The sequence below is a fragment of the Rana temporaria genome, chromosome 1, assembly GCF_905171775.1.
Source record: "Rana temporaria chromosome 1, aRanTem1.1, whole genome shotgun sequence".
Classification (NCBI taxonomy): domain Eukaryota; kingdom Metazoa; phylum Chordata; class Amphibia; order Anura; family Ranidae; genus Rana; species Rana temporaria.
In genome coordinates this window covers 411,816,448-411,842,187 of record NC_053489.1, presented here as the reverse complement: position 1 = coordinate 411,842,187, position 25,740 = coordinate 411,816,448, and the positions used below count along the sequence as shown (strand labels likewise).

Below are 25,740 nucleotides of genomic sequence, written 5' to 3'. Positions count from 1 at the left end.
CACTGTGCGGAGCGCTATTTGAAGAAGTTCTAAGCACTTTGTAATCTGAAGACACGGTGGTTGGAGGATTTAAAAAGGACTATTCACATCTTCATATGTATTTTTAATATTCACTATTTGTACAATTGATTTTTATGGATTCATGTTTAGTACATATTGCATTTATGTGATTTATGCTGGACTTGTTTTGAGAGTTTGAGGTTATGAGGTAGCGCCTGACTTTTTTATTTATTTTTATATGGAGGTGAGTGTCCACTTAAAGTGTTGTAAACCTCTGATTGTGACATTTACCTATAGGTAAGCCTAAGCTCTAGTCACAGAGCCGGAGTCTGCAGCCCCGGAATGAAGATGGGCGAAGATGGATGCGACCACCAATTCGGACAGAAATGCAAATCCTTTGGCAGGTAAAACTTCCATATGCATTTCATCTGTATACCTTGTTGTTAGCCTATAGTTCAATTTTCAACTTATCTTTTACATGCTTATTCAAAATATATAAAGCTACCGTATATACTCGAGTATAAGCCGAGTTTTTCAGCACATTTTCTTTGTGCTGAAAATGCCCCTCTCGGCTTATACTCGAGTCAACTTTTTGTACCTGATCTCCTGGACTTTAGGGACCCGGTACCTCTACAAGTTTGCAAAGTTTATTGTCCGGGGGACCTACGGCTGGGGAGCACCGATTTTTCAAAGCCGGCACCCCTTCCATAAACTCCCATGTTAACCGGTAATTTCTCCGGTGAGTTTGTGGACAGCCGGTCGTAGGTCCCCTGGACCCGGAACTTGGCACACGTATAGCCCCATTTCTCCTCTACAAGTGTGCAAAGTTTGTTGTCTGGGAGACCTACGACTGGGGAGCACCAATTTTTCAAACCCGGGCACCCCTTCCATAGACTCCCATGTTAAACGTCAGTCTAGTTATGGGCACAGTGAGGCAAATTAAGGCGCAGTGAGGCATGCAGATAGACACCCTAGGCTTATACTCGCGGCAATACGTTTTCCCAGGTTTTTTTGGGGAAAAATTAGGTGCCTCGGCTTATATTTGGGTCAGCTTATACTCGAGTATATACGGTATATACATAGGTGTGCACAGCCAATTGCATTAGGGTGTGCACCACAAAGCTCAAAAACCTATGTGTGTGTATACATATATAACCCCTGCACATTGCTCTCCCTGCCAGCACAATAAAAGAGAAGTACATAAACACTTCTCTTATGGCAAAGCCGGTAAGAGGGAGATCTTTTCTATCGTCCCACTGGCACACAGAGCAATAATGCTAATGCACATGGGGTGATTAGGGTGTGCCCAGGCACACCCTGCACACCCTGTGTGCACACCTATGGGTATATATGATCCATATATACCGTATATATGGTATATATGGATCATATATACCGTATATATGGTATATATGATCCATATTTGTAAAAGCAATTTAAAAAATATTGATTTTCATACTACAGTCTAAAGGTACAGTACTGCTATGGTAATGTGTCATACTTTATAACAAATAACTACCCTTTTCTATGTTTTCCTAAGAATATAAATGACATGCAGTAGAAAATAGGAAATAAACTGTTGTACGAAAAACAGAGGGCCAATACACTTGCTAAAGTCCTGCTTTCAATGGCTGCCATGACGTATGCAATAATTAACTGGGTTTGTAGCCAGGTACATGTTTTGAACAGATATTGGATATACCAGGGTTTTGAAACATATTCTAAATATGTATGTATTCTGTAATCAGCCTCCAGCATCAACGCCCAGCACAAAAATCCAAAGATTTGTCCAGGGTACAGTCCATGCCACCAAGCTGAGAATGCGAATGTCCACAGTACAGGTCTTGTCCTGCAGTTTCCAAATACAAGTCTTCTTAGCCACATGGCTGTGCTTTTGTTCCAGGTCCTGGCAAACACCGAGATTTTATTAGTTGTTTCTAAGGTGAAGATATTGATGTCGGAAACTTCTACGTGTGAACATAATTCTATGGAAAATCCTGCTGTGTGAAATAAGGCTTCATCCAGTAGCCAGTGGGAGTAATAAGTCATTTTATATATCAGCGCTGTGCTCCACATAACATATATACAGCCTAGGTGTCTACAGTTCATGAGGTCACATTGGAAGTTCATTTTTTCAAACAGCACAGCTCGAAGAATCTGCAGCAGCATGAATAATGTCAGGCCTCTACTTAATATCCAGGCATGCCTATAGTTACAACACGTGGAAGCTTTATTAACCTGCTGCTGGAACTTTACAAATGAACACAGTGGACCGCCCAGGAGAGCAGGGAAGAACATGAAATAAGAAAGTATGACCAGTATATTGTACCTCCACACGGCGTGGAAACTTTTCTCCTTCGTGCAATAGTTTGCTGTAAATGTCATCTTTCGTTCATGGAGATCCATAGCCAGAGATGTGACTTTTTGCGTCAAGAGCATAAGAGATGAAATCATAATGGATAATCTAAAAGAGAACATACTTTCAGGACATAATAGAGTTGGTGTAGCCTATAACACAATTTACTATCTACTGAGTTTACATTTACATCATAAATTACATTTACTTTTTTTTTTATGTATACCTTGCAATGGCTCCTTGGCGTTTCAGATGTGACTTTAGCATTGCGCAACCAATTTTGTGTGAAGTCTACGTTTTATTGTATCTGCTGCATGCCATTGAATAAAAAAATGTAAAAAATAAATAAATTGCATTTACAATTTGCAAAATATTTTTGGAGTTGAGTTTTTTTGCTTTGTAAGGGAATTTGCACTTTGCAAGGGCATTTTCCCCTAGTTTAGTAAATGTGGGGAAAATCTACTGACCATCATTAAATCACATGCAAGCAAAATTATTTATTTTTTCTTGCCTGCCTTTATTCTTTGCACAGTAAATATTCATCAAATTCACTAAGCTAAATTGAATTCCCTTGCAGCCTATTTGCTTTTAGTAAATGATGAACCCCTCTTTGTGTCCCTATTGGTAAAGCACACATTTCTGTTTGTCCTGCAGTGGGGAAATCTAAAATTTTATAGTTGTGACTGGTACATAGAGCTGCACGATTAATCGTGAAGAATCAAAATCGCGATCTTTTTCCCTTCCCGATCTTCAAAATTGCATGTCACGCAGGGCTGTCTTAATGCATGGGCACCCCTGGGGAGTGCCCAGGGGCCCCAGGTGCATGGGGGTCCCATAATAATCTTGAATTATATCATACTTGCCAACTGTCCCAGATTTGCCAGGATGGTCACGCTTTTTACTAATCTTTCCCGGGATGACCGGCAGCGTCCCAGCATTGTGCCCTCCTGACTCCTCCTGTACTTCTTCACCCCCCTTTCTGTGCCCTTTTTGTTGATTAGTCTTTGATTTATGGCATGTTTTCTTAGGCCTCATTCACACGACGGATCGTTCGGGTCCGCTTGTCAGTTTTGACGGCGGACCTGAACGGCCCGTTCCATGCATCCCTATGGACCGTCGGATGTCAGTGGAGACATGTCCGCTGACATCCGACCCTATCCGATCCGCTAAAAACAGACGTATAGGGGGGGCACGTCCCCATCCGGATCCGATCGGGTAAGATCTGATGAAAACGAACATGCTGTCCGTTTTCATCAGATCGCTCCATAGGAGACAGCGGTGTCCGACAAGCCCCTCCCCGCTTAGTGAGCAGAGAGGAGCTTGTCATCCGTCGGCTCAGCGGAGATCTGCGGACTGGTCTCCCGGGAGCAGGCGGACTCCGTAGGAACGGAGTCCGCCTCGTGTGAATGGGGCCTTACTGTTTAAAATCAATTCTAAATTACTAATAAATATATGTTTAATTCTTGGGAGTAGGTGCATAAATTGGGGCAGGCTGGTATGGGCCCCAGTGCATTACTTTGCCCAGGGGCCCATAATGCTGATAAGACGGCCCTGAGTTCTAACAGCTAGAAGTTTTAATACAATCCTCAAAGATTTTGCGCCGTAAGTTACGGCGGCGTAGTGTATTTCTGGCGGCGAAATTCAAATCGGCGATTAGGGGGCGTGTTTCATTTAAATGAAGCGCTTCCCCGTGCCGAATGAACTGCGCATGCTCCGTTTCGAAATTTCCCGCCGTGCATTGTGCGAAATGACGTCGCAACGACATCATTTTTTAAACTTAGACATGACTTACGTCCATCCCGATTCACGGACGACTTACGCAAAAAAAATAAAAAATAAAAATTTTGACGTGGGAACGACGGCCATACTTAACATGGCAAATCTAACTATACGCCGCAAAATACCAGCTTTAACTATACGCCGGAAAAAGCCAACTAGAGACGACGTAAGAGAATGCGACGGCCGCGCGTACGTTCGGGGATCATCGGAAATAGCTAATTTGGATACCCGACGCGGAAAACAACGCGAACTCCACCCAGCGGACGCCAAAGTATTGCATCTACGATCCGAAGGCGTACGAAGCCGTACGCCTGTCGGATCAAACCCAGATGCTGTCGTATCTTGGTTTGAGGATTCAAACTAAAGATACGACGCGGGAAATTTGAAAGTACGCCGGATTTTCAAACGCAATTTGTTTTGAAAATATACTTTAGTTAATAAAAAAAAAACTAAAAATAAGCCAGAATCATGCAGCTCTACTGGTACAAGAGTAGAGGGCAAATCTTTCAAATGAGTTTCTGTACTGGTAACAACTGTCAAAGCTGAGATTTCTCTCCTGTTGGTTGAGATTTCTACTACCTTCCCTGTCTGGAATAGGAAGTGAAAATAAATCTCCCCAGTAGAGACTGATGCCGCGTACACACGACCGTTTTTCGAGATGTAAAAAATTACGTTTTTAATGGTCTAGAAAAAACTACGTTTTATTTCAACCCGATCGTTAAAACGGCCTTGCCTACACACGATCGTGAAAAAAAAAATGCTCTAGCAAAGCGCGGTGACGTACAACTCGTACGACGGCACTATAAAGGGGAAGTTCCATGTGGATGGCGCCACCCTTGGGGCTGCTTTTGTTGATTTTTGTGTTAGTAAAAGACGATTCACGCTTTTCAGTCCGTTACAGCGTGATGAATGTGCTATCTCCATTACGAACGCTAGTTTTACCAGAACGAGCGCTCCCGTCTCATAACTTGCTTCTGAGCATTCGCTTTTTTTTTCACGTCGTTAAAGCCCACACACAACTATTTTTTCTGATGTTAAAAACTACGTGAAAAATTAAAGCATGTTCGAAAATTTTAATGCCCATTTTTTACATCTTGAAAAATGCTCTGGAGCCCACACACGGTCGTTTTTAATGACATAAAAAAAATTTCCTTTTTTACAACCCGAAAAAACGGTCGTGTGTACGCGGCATTATGCCTCGTACACGCGATCAGATATATTGTAAGACTTATCGTTTGCATTTAGTTGCATAATACTAATATCTAAATCAACAGTGCATTTTGCTCTCTATGAAATATACAATTTTTTTTTCATACGATTCTGGAAAACCTTTCTGTTTGCGTAGTTAGGTATGGGAAATGGAGCCCAATACAAGTGACCCCCTATGTTTTCCACGCCTTTTGTCTATTTCCATTCGTATTGTTCTCTCATTTTCTTCTGGGTATGTTTTTTGTTTCCGGTCATGCGTGGTGTTTGTCTAGCGGACGCATACTGGACGGACTGTTATGATCGGCTGTCGAAAGCTGTGTAGTAACGTTCAGACTATCGCGCGATCAATTCCAAAAGCGATTTTTCTCATGCAATTATCTGATCCTGTGTACGAGGCAATAGGAGTGGATTTACCAGGCAAATACACTGTGCACTTTGCAAAGTGCAGATGCAGTTGCTCCAGGGCTTGGTAAATGAGCAGAAGCTCTGCTGACTTACATCATCCAATCACGTGCAAGCAAAAACATTTTTTTTTCTTGCACGTGATTGAGTCGTTTTTGCAAAGTGAAGCTTTACCTCGTTTACTAAGCTCTGAAGAAATTGCACTTGCAGAGTGCAACTGTGCTTTGCAAAGTGCACAGCCTATTTCCTTTTAGTAAATCAACCCCATAAAGAGCAATAAGGAAACAAAAAAGCCAACATCACTATTCTATCTGGAGTTTCACTTCAAAACTAAAATTCCATTTTGGCTTTAGATACCCTTTAATTATGAGTTTAATCACTCTGCAACTCAGATTACTTTTTATAGTTTCCTTTTCACACAAATATTGTAGAGCAGGAAGCATTCTGAGTACACTGTGAATCAACTCCAAAAACAGTCACGTTCAATGTTGCCCCTTTGTTTGAAACAAAGGGGTCATTTATAAAGATAAACTTTGCACTTTGTTCATGGCAAGCAATCACATACAGGATTGCAAACTAGAGCAGCCATCGCTTCCTGTTAATTGGAATGCTGATATGGTACATAGTACCCACTGCACTTTGTACAACACAATAAGCAAGCAAATAAATTAATAAATAGGTATTGAAAAGAGGAACTTTGCTCTGACTCATGAAAATAATTCTTATAAGTCACTTATGTATGATGCTTTATCCAGGATAAACATAGTTACAAGCCCATTGAATCCTGCATTGACTCTTTCCTGACAGACTCCATGGCAGCCTACGTGTGGGTTAATCCCGCCTCTCATACCTCATAGGACCCTACTCCCATAAAGCTTTGCTTCTCCCAATAGACTGTGTTCCTTTTTTGTCCTCCTCCTAGGACCGAAGTAATCGTTTGTTTAAAGAAAAACCTTTTTTAGTCCCTGATTCCCATGCCTGGTGGCTCTGAAGTCCTTCAGATCTCAGCTATTAGCTGGATGGACATTTTTTGTCTGCGGTACCCCTTTTTATGCTTACTAGCCTGCCACTGGCAGGTAAGCGATTATGTGACCACATACCCTGGCTATTAGCAGGGGGTCTCTAAATTACCAGACCTTGCAGAGTAAGCAGCGGTGGCTTCCTTATCCAGGCCGGATCATGGGTTTCCTAAGGTGGTAATGTATAAACTTATGCTCTTACCTATCATGGCAGCCAGTTTTTGTGTGTAGTCTGTCTTTTCCCTTCCAGGTATGGCCGCTGGAGCGCAGTGCGTTCCAGCTTCGCCGCTTGCTAGTGGTCTGCGCACGCGCACGCCTCGTTCTGGGAACGAGGCATGGCTGCGTGTGAGCTCCTTGGTCTAGCTAGCCGCGATCGCGCATGCGCGCGAGGCCAACGAGGTGACGCAGGTTCACCGCGCATGCGCACGCCGGTGCGCGGTGACGTCATCGACAGGGCGGCAAGTTTAAATAGCTGTCAAACACAGCTATATGGTGGCACATCCCTGACGGTCTAGGTGTGATCTCTCTTGGCTGTGGATCAAGGTAGGAGACTGCTCTTTTATGCCTTATGTAAGCACTGTGATTATGGGTCCTTTTGCCTGATGCACGATTCCTGTTGGTTTCTTTTTTAGTACTGTTCCCTCACCGCTATGGATGTGTCACCGCCCCCCTGTGGCCAAACCTTACGATGCAGGTAGGATGGAATTTATTCCCTCTGCCTGTTTTTCTATGGGTTTTGGTTAAAAAAAAAAAAAAAAAAAAATTTGTATTTTGTCTCTTTTGTTTCCAGTCCCTCCAGGTCTATTTCTCAAATAATAGCACGTGAAGATGTTATTGAAGTTCAACCACAAAAACATCATTCAAGTTCTAGAAGCTCTAGATCTAAGCATTATAGAGAAGGTTCTAGATCCTCGTCTGGTCACCACTCTCACCGTCACTCCAGTCATTCTGAAAGGAATTCCTGTTGGGGATGTAGAGCTCAGGTCCCAGAAGGAAAATCCCTCTGTGAGCCATGTTATTCCCGTGCTGTAAGGGAAAGAGGGGGTGAGGACCAGCAGGTTGAAGCCCTGGTCAGAAGAGTGGTCCAAGAATCCTTGAACATCTCTACTTCCGCCCAAGCGGTTGTTCCTCCTGTTGAACCATCCCCAGTCCTGGTACAGGATGATCCTGAAGTTGCGGGGCCCTCTAGAGTCAACCGCTCTCCAAGTGTTTCCTCAGAAAGTGAAATGGAAAATGTCCATTATGCTGCTGGTTTTGATTTCTCCCTGGTCCCAACATTGGTGAAAGCAGTCAAGGACGCTTTAAAATGGGAGGATCCAGTAGAAGCACCTTCCAAGCAAAGGAAGTTCTTTAGCCAGCTTAAGAAAGACCGCCCAAACTTTCCCCTCCTTGGTGAACTAGGAGATGTAATTATGGAAGAATGGTCTGGTTCAGACAAGAAAAATTCTTTACTATCCAAGATAGCGAAGTTATACCCATTCAAAAGTGAAGAGGTGAGACATTTAGAGTCAGCTCCTCTAGTCGATGCGGCCTTGATGAGACTGGTGAAACACGTTACTCTCCCTTTGGAAGACACCGTTTCCTTTAAAGATGGTCTGGAGAGGAAAATAGACACTGACTTAAAACGAATTTATATTACAGCGGGCATGGCCTGTAAACCAGCCTTAGCGCTGGCAGCCCTGTCAAAAGCAATGGAGGCCTGGACAGGTGAAATGGACTCTGTGTTATCTTGTGTCTCTGAAGACATATCTGGAAGCATCCCAGTCCAAGAACTAAAGATGGCTTCAGTCTTCTTAGGGGAGGCTTCCCTTGACCTTATACGTCTAGTGTCTCGGGTCATGCTTTCCTCTGTCACAGCCAAGCGTGCCCTGTGGCTACGCCCTTGGGTGGCTGACCCTGCCTCTAAACAGGCATGGTGCAAGATACCCTTTTTGGGTTCTTCCCTGTTTGGGAACAAACTAGATGATGCCATCACCCGAGCCACAGGGGGTAAGTCAGGGTTCCTTCCCCAGGATCGTCGTCCGTATGGACAGAAAAAATTCTTTCCCAGGCAAGATCAAGATCGGGCAAGGGAGGCCCGTCGGTACAGACCTGGACATGATTTTAGGAGGAATTGGAGAAGAAACCAACCCTCTGGTCAGAAGCCGGCAAAAAGCCCTTCTTCTAGTGGACGTGAGGCTCCTAAGTCCTTTTGATATAGAGCCGGCCCAGACGGAAAGAGTCGGGGCTCGTCTCTTCCAGTTCAAGCATGTCTGGGCAGCCTCAATAAAAGATTTCTGGACAGTAAAAACGATATCTACAGGCCATTCCTGGATTTTTACAGAACCCCCTATTCTTCAAGTCATTCACACAACAATTCCATGCTCAGAAGAAAAAAGACAAGTCCTCCTGTCCTACACGAGCTCTCTTGTGGCTCAAGGTGCCGCTATACATGTCCCAACGGCCGAGAGGTTCCAGGGGATGTATTCACCCCTTTTCCTGGTCCAAAAAAAGTCAGGTTCCTGGAGACCAGTGATAGACCTGACACATCTGAACACCTTTATCAAAAAAGAGAAGTTCAAAATGGAATCGCTGCTCAGGATCCGGCAAGCAGTTCAACCAGGCGACTGGCTTGTGGCCATAGATCTGAAAGATGCTTACTTTCATGTGCCCATAGCAATGGAATTTCAGAAGTATCTGCGGTTCGCAGTAGGCAATATTCACCTCCAATTCGTTTGTCTCCCGTTTGGACTCACAACATCCCCACGGGTATTCTCAAAACTCTTACTAGCTGTTGTAGCCCTGATCAGAACCAGAGGCATTCATCTACACCACTACCTAGACGACCTACTACTGCTATCGCAAAACAAGGAGCAAATATTGACGCACCGGGATCTGGTCATATCGATTCTGACCGAGTTTGGCTGGCTACTGAACAAGGAGAAGAGTCACCTAGTACCAACACAATCACTGATATTTCTCGGGGCCCAATTCAATACATCTCTAAGTACCATCTCTTTGCCCCTGGAGAAAATCCCAGTTGTTCGCGACAGGATCCGTTGCGCTCTAGAGTCTCCTTTCCTGAAAGCCTCACAATGCCTCAACATTATAGGCACCATGGTCTCCACAACTCCGATGGTGAGATGGGCACAGTGGAAGATGCGGCCCTTCCAGAAGGGGTTTCTTCAACAGTGGGACCCGAGATCACAAAACCAATTGATCCGGATAACGTCACACATGCGGGAAAGTCTTTCCTGGTGGCTACTAAGGAAAAATCTCCTCAATTGCCATTCCCTAGCTCCTGTATCTTGGATCACGATCACGTCAGATGCCAGCAACACAGGTTGGGGGGCTCTTTGCCTGAAGGAAGTAGCCCAAGGGAAGTGGGACTTTCCGTCCCAGAAAATCGTGTCCTATGTGCTGGAACTTCGCGCAGCCTTCTGTTCCCTACAAGCTTTTCTTCACCTGATAAAGGGGTCTTCAGTCCTCCTAAGGATGGACAATACGTCAGCAGTCTCGTACATCAAGAGACAGGGTGGTACTCGCAGTCTGTCTCTACTGAAGGAGGTGAATCCAATTATGTCTTGGGCGCAGACACACTTGAAGGATTTGACAGCGGTTTATCTCCCCGGATCTCAGAATCTACAGGCGGATTTTCTGTCAAGGACATCCCTCGACAACAACGAGTGGTCTCTCCACAACGAGATTTTCAGTTGGATCCTGTCACTGGATTTTTCACCAGAAGTGGATCTGTTTGCATCCCCATGCAATTTCAAGCTGGAGAAGTACTACACCAGATGTCGCTGTCCCCAGGCCTTCGGGGTGGATGCTCTAACGGATCAGTGGAGGTTTCGCAGAGCCTATGCCTTCCCTCCAATTCCAGTCATCCTCAAGTTTCTATCGAGACTCAGAAGGGAGGAAGTCGAGATAGTGGCAATAGTCCCATACTGGCCCAACAGGCCGTGGTTCCCATTACTGTTTCAGCTGAGCTTCCGGGATCCAGTTCCTCTTCCATCCAGATCAGATCTCCTGCTACAAGGATCAACTCCTCATCCATGTCCAACCCATCTACATCTGATGGCCTGGTTCTTGAAAGGGGAAGGTTGGAAGCGTTAGGTTGTCCAAGCGGAGCCATCTCCACCCTATTGAACGCTAGGAGACCAAGTACTAACAGAATCTACCAAAGGATATGGTCAAAATTCTCTGACTATACCACTTCTATGGACGGTTCTCCTAATAATCCCAGAATTCAGGACATTCTGGGTTTTCTTCAGACGGGTCTTGAGCTACCTCTATCTGTAAGCTCACTAAGAGTCCAAGTCTCGGCTATCTCTGCATTCACCGGGATATCCTGGGCCACTCACACTCTCGTCAGACAGTTTTTCAGAGGAGCTATCCGACTGAGACCTCTAAGAAAACCAAGATTCTCCAAATGGGACCTTCCGCTAGTTCTGGATTTTTTCTCAAACATACAGAATTCAGACCAACAACCAATCAAAGATCTTTCTCTCAAGACGGTCTTTCTAGTGGCCATGACTTCAGCGAAAAGGTTTTCGGAAATTGGCTCATTGGGATGTAAGGAACCTTTTCTTACGTTCTTCCCGGACCGTGTAGTCCTGATTCCTATGCTAGGTCACAAACCTAAAGTTACATCAGTCTTCCATGAGAACCAAGAGATCGTCCTTCCCATCTTTCGTTCTTCTGAGGACTCTGAAATTCATCCTTTGGATGTTGGGAATGTATTAAAACAATATCTGGAAGCTACGGCATCTTTTCGGCAATCCGATCATCTATTTATTTCCTTTCACGGAAAGAACAAGGGAATGCGTGCTTCCCCTAGATCTATTGCAGCATGGATTGTACAGGCAATCCAAGGGGCTTATAAAGCGAAGGGTTTGGCTCCACCGGAAGCGGTAACCGCCCATTCTACTCGGGGCATGGCTACGTCGTGGGCAGCTGCCCGACACGTCTCTCCGGAAGTAATCTGCAGAGCGGCCTCTTGGTCATCACTGAATACATTTATGACGCACTACTGCGTGGAACCGGCTTCCTTATCGTCGGTTAATTTTGGTTTACATGTTTTATCTGTTGACAATGTCAATTAAAACTTTCTCTTTAACCAGCAATTTGCCCACCCGGGTGTGTATGGCTAGTTATTTCCCACACGTAGGCTGCCATGGAGTCTGTCAGGAAAAAGGAAAATGTATATGAAATACTTACCGTAATTTTCCTTTCCTGATGGACTCCATGGCAGCAGGAAATCCCTCCCCTTTGCTGGAGTAGGCTAAATTATGGAACACAGTCTATTGGAAGAAGCAAAGCTTTATGGGAGTAGGGTCCTATGAGGTATGAGAGGCGGGATTAACCCACACGTAGGCTGCCATGGAGTCCATCAGGAAAGGAAAATTACGGTAAGTATTTCATATAAATTTTCCTTTTTCTCCCCCATTGCTTTTCCACTGCACATCCTGTCCTGCGTCGCTATCTTTGTTTTCTTCATGATCCGGAGCCATCTGTCTCTTTTTGGTTCTGGCACTGTGATGATGTGGCACTAGATGCATCGTTCTGATCTGTTGGGAAGGTGATAGTCATTATCCCAGGCTACAGGAGGAGATGCTAAGACAGGGGGCAGGTTGATCATGGAAAAAAGGCAAAAATCTTCAAATGGGGACACTTGTTCTGGTGACCTGGAGGTCCCCAATGGATTCCCTTAATTTGCAGGAATTTTCTCTCATTCCTGATTGGCTATGGGACAGGAAGTGAAGTAAAATCTCAGAAATGGGGCACAGATGGTGAAATTTTTTTTTTGCCTATAGTTCTACTTTAACCACTTCAATACCAGACACTTACACACCTTCCTGCCCAAGCCAATTTTTAGCTTTCAGCGCTGTCGCAATCTGAATGACAATCCCACAAATAGAGCTTTCTTTTGTTGGTATTTGATCACCTCTGCGATTTTTACTTTTTGCGTAAAAAAATAAAGTTTTTATTTTTTTCTGTAATTTTTTTTGTAAATAAGTTTTCTTCTTCAATTATGGGCACTGGTATGGCTGCACTCATGGGCACTGATAAGGTGGCACTGATGGGCACTGATGAGGTGGCAACAATGAGGTGGCACTGATGGGCACTGATGATGATCACTGATAGGTGGCACTGATGGGCACTGATAGGCAGCACTGATGGGCACTGATAGGCGGCACTGATGGGCATTGATGGGCACTCATAGGCGGCACTGATGGGCACTCATAGGCGGCACTGATGGGTACTTATGGGTGGCACTGATGGGTACTTATGGGTGGCACTGATAGGTGGCACAGATGGGCACTGATTGGTGGGCACTGATGGGCATGGATGGGCACTGAGAGGTGGCACTGATGGACACTGAGGGGTGGCACTGATGATACTGATGGTGAAATTGCTGGGCATCACTTGTTTTATATTTTTGGCAGTCAGTGCCCATATTGTATATATTTTTTAACATGTGGATGGCCATGGGGTACATACCTGGCCATCCACATGTTGCCCCCTTCCCTGGTGGCTTCTCTGATGGTCCAGTATGGGCATCTGCGGGGGGGGGGGGCTACGCTGATAAACAATCAGTGTATATCCCCCCTGTCAGGAGAGCCACTGGTTGGCTCTTCTCTACTCGCGTCGGTCTGTGAGGAAGAGCCGATCAACAGCTCTTCTTGTTTACATTGTGATCAGCCGTGATTGGACATGGCTGATCACGTGGTAAAGAGCTTTTCGCCAGAGGACTGACGTCCCGCATCACTGATCGCCACGCTGCGCGCCCCCACGGGAGCGTGCTGGCATGTTATCCTGCTGGACGTCAATAGACGTCCAGTCAGGATAACAGAAACACTTCCCGGACGTCAATTTACTATTGACCGGGCGGGAAGTGGTTAAGGCTGGGTTCACAAGTGCAAATTTGATGCAGATGTTTCCCCGGATGCAATTTGCACAGCAGGAGATTGTGACCGGCTCACTATGGAGCCGGTTCACATATCTCCGCATCGGCTCTGGTTTAATTTGCACAGGAGCCCTGTCCATCTTTGGTCCATTTCAGGTCTGAATTCAGTCAAAAATTTGGGCTGCAATTGGACCTGAAACGGTGAACACAGACGTGCTGTGAGCCGTTGCATGCTCATATGTGAACCCAGTCTTAAGCCGCGTACACATGACCGTTTTTCATGATGTGGACATGTTTTAAAATGGTCATTAAAAACGATCGTGTGTAGGCTCCAGAGCATTTTTCAGGACGTGGAAAATGGGCATTAAAAATTGAGAACATGCTCTATTTTTTCACGTTGTCGTTTTTCACGTTGTCATTTTTCACGTTGTGAAAAACGGTTGTGTGTGGGCTTTAACGATGTGAAAAAAACATGCTTGCTCAGAAGCAAGTTATGAGACAGGAGCGCTCGTTCTGGTAAAACTAGCGTTAGTAATGGAGATAGCACATTCGTCACGCTGTAACAGACTGAAAAGCACGAAGACTGAAAAGCGTGAATCGTCCCTCACCAAACTTTTACTAACACGAAAGCAGCAAAAGCAGCCCCAAGGGTGGCGCCATCTGAATGGAACTTCCCCTTTATAGTGCCGTCGTACGTGTTGTACGTCACCGTGCTTTGCTTGAGCATTTTTTTTTTCCACACTAGCGCGATCTCAGAGATTGCATGTGATTCACACCCACACTGCAGGTGATGATCACATGCAATCTCTGAGCAATGCAAGTTCAGCCATACAGTTGTACGGCTGAACTCGCATTGAATTCGCACAGAAAATAGTCCAGGGACTTGTTATTCCCCGGACTAGAATCGGATCGCATGGGTGTTCGTACTGCGATCTGTGAACTAAACTGGGGGTGTCATTAACTTTTTTAATGACACTTACAGCGGTTCGCAGAAGGCAGTGTGAACTGCCTGCAGGAGAGGAGTGATGCAGGAACTGGCGCTAGAATCGCGCTGGTTCCCGCATTGCACTAGTGTGAACCCAGGGTCAAGCTGAATTCTTACTGACCCCTGAAGTCCCCCTGTAAGCTGCAAAGGCAGCAGATGGGGTATACACATGCACAAATGATCCCCATGTTGCATTCAGTCACCTTGGATTGCTTTTCACACACTAACACAGGTCTTAAAAAGGGACAAGAACCAAGGGCCAGATTCAAAAAAGAGATACGACGTCGTATCTCTGAGATACGAAGGTCGTATCTATGCGCCTGATTCATAGAATCAGGTTACGCATAGATCTCCCTAAGATCCGACAGGTGTAAGTGACTTACACCGTCGGATCTTAGGCTGCAATTCTAGGCCGGCCGCTAGGTGGCGATTCCATTGCGGTCGGCGTAGAATGTGCAAATGATTAGTTACGCTGATTCACGAACGTACACTTTGCCCGTCGCTGTAAATTTACGCTGTTTCTGTAGAGATACGCGTCGTAAAGATAAAGCTGCCCCCTAGGTGGTCTAGCCAATGTTAAGTATGGCCGTCGTTCCCGCGTCAAAATTTTCAATTTCACGTCCTTTGCGTAAGTCGTCCGTGAATGGTGCTGGACGCCATTTACGTTAACGTCGAAACCAATGACGTCCTTGCGACATCATTTAGCGCAATGCACGTCGGGAAATTTTAGGGACGGAGCATGCGCAGTACGTTCGGCTCGGGAACGCGCCTAATTTAAATGGTCCCCGCCCTATTTGAATTAGGCGGGTGGATTTACGCTACGCCGCCGCAACTTTACAGGCAATTGCTTTGTGAATCAAGCACTTGCCCGTAAAACTTGCGGCGGTGTAACGTAAATGTGATACGTTACGCCGTGGCTAAGTTACGCGGAAATACGTGAATCTGGCCCCAAATTCTTATCCAAAGAACAGAACATGGGCATGTAGAAGGTCACCAATTAAAGCACACCTGCCACAAATCTGGGTAATTTAAAGGAGTTGTAAAGGTTTGTTTTTTATTTTCTAAATAGGTTCCTTTAAGGTAGTGCATTGTTGGTTCACTTACCTTTTCCTTCCATTTCCCTTCTAAATGTTTTTTTTTCTTAGTTTTCTTTGTCTGAATTTCTCACTTCCTGTTCCTTCTCAGTAAGGTGTTCTGGCTGACTAACCCCCAGCCACAACGGCTCGGATGATGGTGGAAAGCTTACTGAGGAGAAACAGGAAGTGAGAAATTCAGACAAAGAAAAAAAACATTTAGAAGGGGAATCGAAGGAAAAGGTAAGTGAACCCCCAGCCACAACGGCTCGGATGATGGTGGAAAGCTTACTGAGGAGAAACAGGAAGTGAGAAATTCAGACAAAGAAAAAAAACATTTAGAAGGGGAATCGAAGGAAAAGGTAAGTGAACCAACAATGCACTAGCTTAAAGGAACCTATTTAGAAAATAAAAAACAAACCTTTACAACCCCTTTAAACTGAACATAATCAGTGAAAATGGCATATGCAAGCAATCAGTAGATTCAGAAATAGAGGCAGCTGAAATGATATGCAAATCTCAAATTTCCCTGTGCTGCCATTTGTTGCCATCTGAGCCTTCTATACTGTATACCAGGGATATGCAATTAGCGGACCTCCAGCTGTTGCAAAACTACAAGTCCCATCATGCCTCTGGGTGTCATGCTGGTGGCTGTCAGATTCTTGCTATGCCTCAGGGGACTTGTAGTTCTGCAACAGCTGGAGGTCCGCTAATTGCATATCCCTGCTGTATACAATATGCAGTTTTCCTTATTAGGATCATATTAGCGACAAATGTCCATCTATCCAAAATGGTAAATTATATTTTTTATTACTGCAGAATAAAATCCTGCTAAGGGATAATATATAAAATGCCGAATCGATGCAATGTATGTACTGTATAGGTTTTTAATATGTATGTCATTTTGGTGAATATCATTTCTTTAAAGCCCGACTCCAGCCCAAAACATTTGATATTGTTTTGAATAGTGCAAGAAAAGACAGAACTTCTCTCAGGCCTTTCTGCACCCTATTGGGGATTTTTCCCTTTACTTTCTGATGAGAAAGGAAGTGATAGGAAATCTCCCCAATGGGGGCATAAACAAAAACACATTTTTAATGTAGTGGAAAAGGGTTAGCAAGTCTTAAGCCCCATACACACTATCAGTTTTCCTGCAGGTTTTTCTCTTCAGGTTTACCAAAACCATCTAATATGAGGTCAAACCTTAAGCATTTCAATTTGAATGCAATCAGGCAGGTCCTTGTACTACATGGTTTTGGTAAACCTGAGGAGAAAACCATCAGGAAAACTGATAGTGTGTATGGGGCCTGAGAATGTTTTATTGCTGTCTCTGCCTTCCTGTCCCGAGGACAGCCACACACCAGGGTTTTTGCACAGACGTCCTAGGGGCAGGAAGTGAGTACAAATCTCCTCATAGACAAAAATAAAAACGTTACCATATTTCTAGTCTCTCATTTTTTCCAAATACAAAAATAGTGTAGAATTATACTTTAATGTCCTGTTACTGCCTATTGTACTTACTTTACAGACATGGTTTCCTCCAGATAATACTGTCTGTACATTAGCCATAGGTGACATCCAGTCTGCCATGTCATTTGTAACAGAAATGCCCATTTATAGACAGATTCCCAGCTGACAATATGAAACAATGCTGCGTGACAAAGGGCAGGGATGAAGATAAATACTGCATAGGGCCCCATGGAAGCGCAAGCTAAAATCACTCCTCCAACTAAGAGATAAATGTATCTGAAATAAAACACAAATGTCCAAGTTACATTTATTTACTAATGCACATAAATCCTAATCCATGTATTTATATCTGGTATTTAAAAACATCCTGTGGTAAAAAAAAAAAAAAAGTTTATTGAAAATTGTAGGTGCCTTGCGCACCACCTTTTTATTCAATCCAATTCTGATCATCTTTGGTACTCAGAGGTTCTGGTGTGACCCCCGCCACCTTGTGTGACTTCCCAACACAGACAAATTTTGTTTACAAAAACACAGACAATTTTTGTTTACAAAAACACAGACAAATTTTGTTTACAAAAACACAGACAAACTTTGACCAGATTTGCTAGTCAGGGGCTCTGGCTCCCCACACCTTCACTGTGACTTCCCCAACATGGACAACATTCTGACCAGCTTCTGAACTCAAGGGCTTTGGCTCATCTCCTGCCACCTTCAGAATGGACCGAATTCTGACCAGCTTCTGTAGTGATAAGCTCTAGCCTGTCCCTTGCCACTTCCTGCAACTTCACAGCATGGACCGAATTCTGACCAGCTTCTCTAGTAATGGGCTCTAGCCTGTCCCTTGCCACTTCCTGCAACTTCACAGCATGGACCGAATTCTGACCAGCTTCTCTAGTAATGGGCTCTAGCCTGTCCCTTGCCACTTCCTGCAACTTCACAGCATGGACCGAATTCTGACCAGCTTCTCTAGTTATGGGCTCTAGCCTGTCCCTTGCCACTTCCTGCAACTTCACAGCATGGACCGAATTCTGACCAGCTTCTCTAGTAATGGGCTCTAGCCTGTCCCCTGCCACTTCCTGCAACTTCACAGCATGGACCAAATTCTGACCAGCTTCTCTAGTAATGGGCTCTAGCATGTCCCCTGCCACTTCACAGCATGGACCAAATTCTGACCAGCTTCTCTAGTAATGGGCTCTAGCCTGTCCCTTGCCACTTCACAGCATGGACCAAATTCTGACCAGCTTTTCTAGTAATGGGCTCTAGCCTGTCCCTTGCCACTTCCTGCAACTTCACAGCATGGACTGAATTCTGACCAGCTTCTCTAGTAATGGGCTCTAGCCTGTCCCTTGCCACTTCCTGCAACTTCACAGCATGGACCGAATTCTGACGAGCTTCTGTAGTGATGGGCCCTAGCATGTCCCCTGCCACTTCCTGCAACTTCACAGCATGGACCGAATTCTGACAAGCTTCTGTAGTGATGGGCCCTAGCGTGTCCCCTGCCACTTCCTGCAACTTCCCAGCATGGACAAAATTCTTACCAGCTTCTGTGGCGATGGGCCCTGGCGTGTCCCCTGCCACTTCCTGCAACTTCCCAGCATGGTCAAAATTCTTACCAGCTTCTGTGGTGATGGGCTCTAGCTTGGCCCTTGCCACTTCCTGCAACTTTGCATCATGGACAAAATCTTAGTTAATTTAAAAAGGGAGCTTTGGCACTGTTTCTTCAAAAAGACAATATGTAATTGTCATATCTATCACACAGATTTGTATTTTTTATACCTACCTGTGGTTGACTTGTATCTGGTATCCTCCTTTTGGAAATACAAGGCAAGCAGCTGAGGTGCTCAGAGTAGGCCAGTCAAAGGTGAGATATTAGGCACACATCTCAAGTCTGCCAAACTGGATTTTAGCAATTCTTTTGCATCATGACTACTGTATTAAATTAAATATTCCATAGCCCATAGATGCTGAGAACTAAATCTATAATGTAATAAAAAGGACTGATTTTTACAATGAGGCAAGGCTAAAATATGGGCATGTTTCCAGAGACCGTTGGCAGCCATGAGAGCTGCAATAAAATGTAACTTTTGCAAAGTGCTTCTTTCTGAAAAGTAACATATGTTACATATATACATTTTTACATGAGTAGAAATATGGGGAGCATGTATTACTAAAGTCGACTAATAAAAAGAGTGATATGTCTAAATAATTTCAGCCAACCCGGTCAATTGTTCAAAATTCCAAGTTGTGATCATTTTAGGCTCGATTCACACCTATGCATGTTGCTTTTGAGCGTTTTTGCAATGCTTTTTGCGGTGCTTGCTGCGTTTTTTGACGTGCGTTTTTACAGCGATTTTACCGCGATTTGCATTTTTTTTTAGCCAGTAATTTTTTTTTTACATTTCCTTTAACAACCAGCTATAAACAGGTTAAAAAAAATGCAAAATCGCGGCAAAATCGCGACACTTGCGTTTTTGATGCAGGTTCATTGAATTCTATTGCATGCAAAACGCTGCCTTTTGCAGGAAAAAAAGTCCCTGACCCTTTCCAAAAATGCAGAGGCACAAAAAAGCATTGATGTGAACATGTCTCATAGGAAACCATGTTAAAAAATTTCCCTGCATTTCTGCAAAATGCATCAAAAAAAGCATTAGTGTGAATGGAGCCTAAGTCCACAAAGCATCAGAAGATTGTGATAAATCCTACACACAATTAAACATGTTGTGCTATTAGCTTGAAGTCTTCTTTCACTTTTGCAAGAAAAATGGGATAACGCCTATTTTATATTTGTTACATGCTCCTATTCACGTAAAATAAAAAAATTATAATAATTTGCTGCTAAGCTTTTTACTTTCTTTTACATTTTACCATTAAACAGAATTTTAAAGTGGAATGCAGGGGGGATGGGGAATTAATGTGTGCCATAATTAAAGACAAAAACATAGAAAGCCACTCTGTGCTCAATGCAGTGAAATCCTCAAAGAATACTATGGGCAATAATTTCAACGATGCAGACCTCCTCAGACTGGGCGATCTCCAGAATACTGTAAAAAACTACACAAGAGGGCGCAAATGCCTAGTGCACTACCACCAAATGGGGTCTGTCCCCCGAAATGCGTACGTTTTTCCACTGTGTGGCATCAGTTGAGATACCCATCTGACCTGCTGGAGCTGTTTATTTGATAAGCTTGATTTTATTTCAATTTTGTGAGTATAACGCTGTTGCATGCTTTTAATAAATTGTTTTGGTAGTAATGCACTAGGCGTTTGCACCATCTTGCTCCCTCTTGTGTATGCTTTTACACTGCCATAATTACAGTCTGAGTTTAGTTCAAAAAAATATAAAAAAAATCAGCACAAGGGACTATACTTACAGTCAATATAATGTGCCCCTTGTGCTGATGGCTTCTGCTTTAGTTGAAATCTTCTGTCCTTTGATTCCCCTCTGCCCCCGCAGTGGTAATCTTCTGGTGCTATGTGGATTAAAACAGCTGAGGGACCTGTCACAGGCTCTCAAGAGTGCAGACTATATCCACCCTTGCTGCCCCTTATCCATTCATAGAAGCTGTACTATAGCTTCTAGGAATGAAAAACGAACTATAAATTGAGGAGTCGGACCTTTCATTCATCTGCTCATCCTCCATTCATAGATTGTTTTTCATTCATGGTTGATGAGTCCATATGTCCTAACAAATGGTTAAAGCCCCATTAAGATGAGCATTCCGATCGGTGAACCCAATCGGCCCCTCCATTCATCTCTATGGAGCGGCGGATGTAAATGAACCACCTACCTCCAATCCGTTTCAATCCAGCAAAAACAAACGGACGGCCATCTGTTCAACTTCATCTGGCTGGAACAGTTCGGAGATTAGTCAAGTGTAAATGTACAGCTGGTCTGTTTACATCCACCCATAGAGCAGAGGGGCTGTGTCCGCCTCCACTCTTCATATGTGGAGTAGACACGGACCTGTCATCTATCCACTCTGCTCAGCTTAGCAGGGGATTAGCGGATAGATCCCCTGCTAAGAAAAATGGATCTGGCCCATATGAAAGGGGCCTTAGGCTCCATTCACATCTAGGCGGACGAAATTGCAGCGTTTTGTCCCGCGAATTGCGGCGGCAAATAGCTGCGTTTTGTACCGCGATTTGCGGTGCCAAAACGCCACGATTGTCCGCCTAGATGTGCCCCTAGGATGTGTCCCTCTATGGAGATGGTCCCCGAACTCCGAAAGCCGCCTGAAAAAAAGGTCCAGGACCTTTTTTCAGGCGGCAGGCGACAGGCGTCCGGCGTTCGGCGTGGAGATGTGAACCATCTCCATAGAGGGCAATGTGTTTCCAGCCCTCTTGCGGCAGCGGCGTCACACTACAGGCGACAAAACAACTAGATGTGAATGGGGACTATAGCTGGCCAAACTTTACACCATTTTCTTATTAATTTTCTTATTAATTTTCCTTCCTCCAGAGTCTTGCTATGCCTCATGGGACTTCAGCTGGAGGTCCACTAATTGCATATCCCTGATGTAGTGCAAGGGTTACCTGATTGCATACATATTGAATGTGTTTAGGTCAATATGACCACAACTCGCGCATGCACCGTAGGGAACCGGGCAGTGAAGCAGCAATGCTTCACTTCCTGGTTCCCTCACCGAGGATGGCGGTGGGGGCAGCAGAGTGACGAGCCATCGCTCGTCCTCTGCTGCTGACGGCGCTGGACTCCAGGACAGGTAAGTGTCCTAATATTAAAAGTCAGCAGCTGCAGTATTTGTAGCTGCTGGCTTTTAATTTTTTTTCCGGCGGAGATCCGCTTTAATGACTTAAAAGCCTTCTGCTGTGAAATTTCAGGATTAATTGCTCCACAATGCCTATAGCTACAGGGGGCAGTGAGGGCTTGCTTTAAAGAGTGCTTAATAAAAGTTTGTTGCCATTCCACGAGCAGGCGCAATTTTGAAGCGTGACATGTTGGGTATCAATTTACTCTGCGTAACATTATCTTGTAACATTATCCCAAGAGGGTTAAGACAGTGAGAAAATATACCGCTCTGTAAACTGCTGATCCCTTGGCTTTGCTTCCGTCCCACTGAACCAAAAGGGTGCTGGCTGTGCACAGGTGCATTAGATAAAAAAGGTCCTGGACCACCGCACTCCTTGAAACGATGTCTTTATTTAGCAAGTGAAGTTCAAAAAACAAAAAACAACCAAAAACAATGCAGTCAAAAAGAAGAATTGGACAAAAGGAAAAGGATGGCTGACATGTTTCACATCGTAAGATGCTTACTCGTAGCTAGTGAACAATGACAAAAACTGTGTTTAAAAGAAGGAGGGAAAGAGGTGAATGGGGCGTTTCACCAATTAACCCACAGGTGATCATTAGTTAATAGAACACTTTGATGAACCCTGATGTGTCACACATGGAGTACTATCGTGTGGAAAATAATAAAATACATAGGTAAAAAATCCCTCTCATACTAATGATGAGAGATAATAGAAAAGACAGTGCTGGAAAATAATGGTGGCCACACAAAATATTGACACTTTGGGCCCAATTTGGACATTTTCACTTAGAAGTGTACTCACTTTTGTTGCCAGCGGTTTAGACACTAATGGCTGTGTGTTGAGTTATTTTGAGGGGACAGAAAATTTACACTGTTATACATGCTTTACACTCACTACTTTACATTGTAAAAAAGTGTAATTTCTTCAGTGTTGTCACATGAAAAGATATAATAAAATATTTATAAAAATGTGAAGGGTGTACTTACTTATGTGAGATACTGTATATACACACATTATACATACTGTAGATACATACACACACACAGTATGTTTTACTTTTGTAAATACAATTTTCATTCATGACTAGGGATTCCCAAAGCACCATGGATTAACTACAGAGGTAGTAGACATCTCATTTAGGCTAATTTTGTCTAAATGAAACATCGGATTGAGCTGTCTAATAAGGGATGAATTACTCCCTTATCTTGTGTGTTACATTTTTAGCTTGAGCTACTAAGCTTTCCAAATTTTTTTTTGCTTACAACAAAGGGGCAATACAGAAGAGTATGAGCCCAAAGCTCCACCTGTTGGTTGGATAGAATATTATGTAATATTCATATTCAATATTTTATATTTACCTGACTTCCAAAAAATTATTTTGCAGGCAATTCATTATTCTTTAGTCCAGACTTTGGTACAAAAAACACTATGGGCCAGATTCAGGTACATCTGCGGCGGCGTAACGTATCGCATTTACGTTACGCCGCTGCAAGTTTTACGGGCAAGTGCTTGATTCACAAAGCACTTGCCTGTAAAGTTGCGGCGGCGTAGCGTAAATCCCTCCGGCGCAAGCCCGCCTAATTCAAATGATCCGGGTAGGGGGCGTGGATCATTTAAATTAGGAGCGTTCCCACGCCGAACGTACTGCGCATGCTCCGTTTTAAAATTTCCCGCCGTGCTTTGCGCGAAATGACGTCGCACCGACGTCATTTTTTGAACGTAGACGTGAGTTACGTCCTTTCCTATTCACGGACGACTTACGCAAAAAAAAAAAAAATTTGAGGCGGGAACGACGCCCATACTTTAACATGGCAGGTCTATCTATACGCCACAAAATAGCAGCTTTAACTATACGCCGGGAAAAGCCGACTAGCGACGATGTAAGAGAATGCGACGGCCGCGCGTACCTTCGTGGATCGCCGGAAAAAGCTAATTAGCATACCCGACGCGGAAAACGTGGCAAACTCCACCCAGCGGGCGCCTAACTATTGCACCTATGATCCGAAGGCGTACGAAGCCGTACGCCTGTCGGATCGAAGCCAGAAGCCGTCGTATCTTGTTTTGAGGATTCAAACTAAAGATACGACGCGGCAAATTTGAAAGTACGCCGGAGTATCAGTAGATATGCCGGCGTACTTCTTCTGTGAATCTGGCCCTATACGTTCTCTTTAAGCAGCTAGTAATCGCAACATCTAGCTACCCTCGCACTAGTCTACTTATACTACATTTTTACTTTTCAGTTACTCAGCAATCTTCTAGTTCTCAAGGTCACACATTGGTTGAGATGTATGAACTGGTGCTCCCGTCAGCAGGAGACAGAAATACATGTGTCAGCAGCCTTTTCCAACCACTTCTCCTCTGAAAAGGAGTTTAAGGCTGCATTCACACTATAACGCGGCGTATTTTGCCGCAACAAATTGCGGTGTATTGTACCGCGATTTGCCGCGACAAAGCGGGTCGTTATAACCTTTTTTTTTTTTTTACAACACATTTTGTCTATGCCGAACGCCGAAAGCCGCCTGAAAAAAAGGGTCCGGGACTTGTTTTCAGGCAGGAGGCGTACAGCGTTTCTACGTTCGGCATGAGATGTGAACCATCTCATAGACAACAATGTAAAATCGCCCCTCCAGCGGCACGAGCGCCGGGCGTCGGGCGTAAATACCCCAAGGTGTGAATGCAGCCCTAGACCTAACAGAAAAGGACAGGCTTGGCATCATGAAGTCACCTGCTATTAGAGATGTGTTATCCTGTAGCAGGACAGCACGGAAATATTGACACATATGAAGTGCGGCTCATCACTTTTCTAGACAAGGGTCCATGGCAACTGTCTCTCACGTATAGCATATTTTAGTCTGTTTTTCCTTTACTTAGGCAATATAAAACAATTATGCATGATTGACAAGTAGGAGCACAGTATAGAGTTCTTAATTAGCACATCAAAGCATACCTGACTGTAATAGGCAAATGGCCAGAGGAGCAGAGATAACCATACAGCCAAGCACATGGGAAGGCCGCCATCTGGTACACAGCGACTCGATGAAATGTAACCTGAATGTAATCCATTAAAAGGCTCCTATTTACCAAACTGACAGGTAACGTGTCTGACAAGGATTACCTTCATCCCCAATGTGAAGCACACTCTGTCTTCCTTCTTTTATAGTGACACATGTCACAGGCCACGCTAGTGAAAATAAACACAGCAGGCACTCAGTAGGCCTGATAACCAAGGTGACCATGTTATCCTAAAGAGGATTTATTTATCCACATCAATGGCAGCCAATAAGTGTTTGTTTTTCTAAGACCTATTACCAGCACTTCTCTTAGAAGTAAAATGGATGTGAAATCTGTGAAATGCTAAGCTTGCTAGGTTTACCAAAAATCCCCCACGTTGCTGATCAAGTGGGCAGATAATGGGCAGGGTGAAATTGGAGATATCTTAATCTTTTTATCAGGTGGATACAGTCCGTTGCAAGACTAATGGAAAAATAGGAATAGACAGCCATTGCACTGATGGGTAAAGAGTGATTCCTATCTGAGGACAAGGGAATGATGGAAATTACGTGTCTATTTCAGAAGGTAAATATTTGCAAGCAGATTTGATTTTGTTAATTTTCCGTGGCAGGCTTTGTGTTAAGTTAAATAGGTTGGGTGTAGCTTCTATTTTCCCACAGCTCAGCATCACTAAAGCCTCACTAAAGCCTCGTACACACAACCGGTTTTCCTGCCAGGAAAACTGCGGGGAGAGCTTTTGGCTGGGTAAAATGGCTGTGTGCATGCTTCCTCACAGT

General features: G+C 44.2%; 1 protein-coding gene across 1 annotated transcript; it reads right to left on the bottom strand.

Moving 5' to 3' along the window:
• Positions 1 to 1,464: 1,464 nt before the first annotated feature.
• Positions 1,465 to 25,169, bottom strand: MBOAT4 (membrane bound O-acyltransferase domain containing 4). Its single transcript, XM_040342681.1, has 5 exons — positions 24,888 to 25,169; positions 18,963 to 18,990; positions 18,421 to 18,844; positions 17,234 to 17,492; positions 1,465 to 2,464 (listed from the first exon to the last, which is right to left on the bottom strand). Exons 1-5 carry the CDS (start codon positions 25,013 to 25,015, stop codon positions 1,516 to 1,518), a joined length of 1,788 nt encoding a protein of 595 aa, XP_040198615.1. The 5' UTR covers positions 25,016 to 25,169; the 3' UTR covers positions 1,465 to 1,515.
• Between the last annotated feature and the right edge of the window lie 571 nt (positions 25,170 to 25,740).

What these genes read in the sequence shown, in the direction of transcription:
- MBOAT4 (XM_040342681.1), bottom strand. Translation starts at nt 25,015, where the DNA reads ATGGATTACATTCAGGTTACATTTCATCGAGTCGCTGTGTACCAGATG. An exon ending in ACAGTCAGGTATGCTTTGAT is followed by an intron (nt 18,991 to 24,887) that starts GTGCTAATTAAG and finishes TATTTCCAAAAG; the next exon opens with GAGGATACCAGATACAAGTC. An exon ending in GCCCATTACTAGAAAAGCTG is followed by an intron (nt 17,493 to 18,420) that starts GTCAGAATTTGG and finishes TGCATTAGTAAA; the next exon opens with TAAATGTAACTTGGACATTT.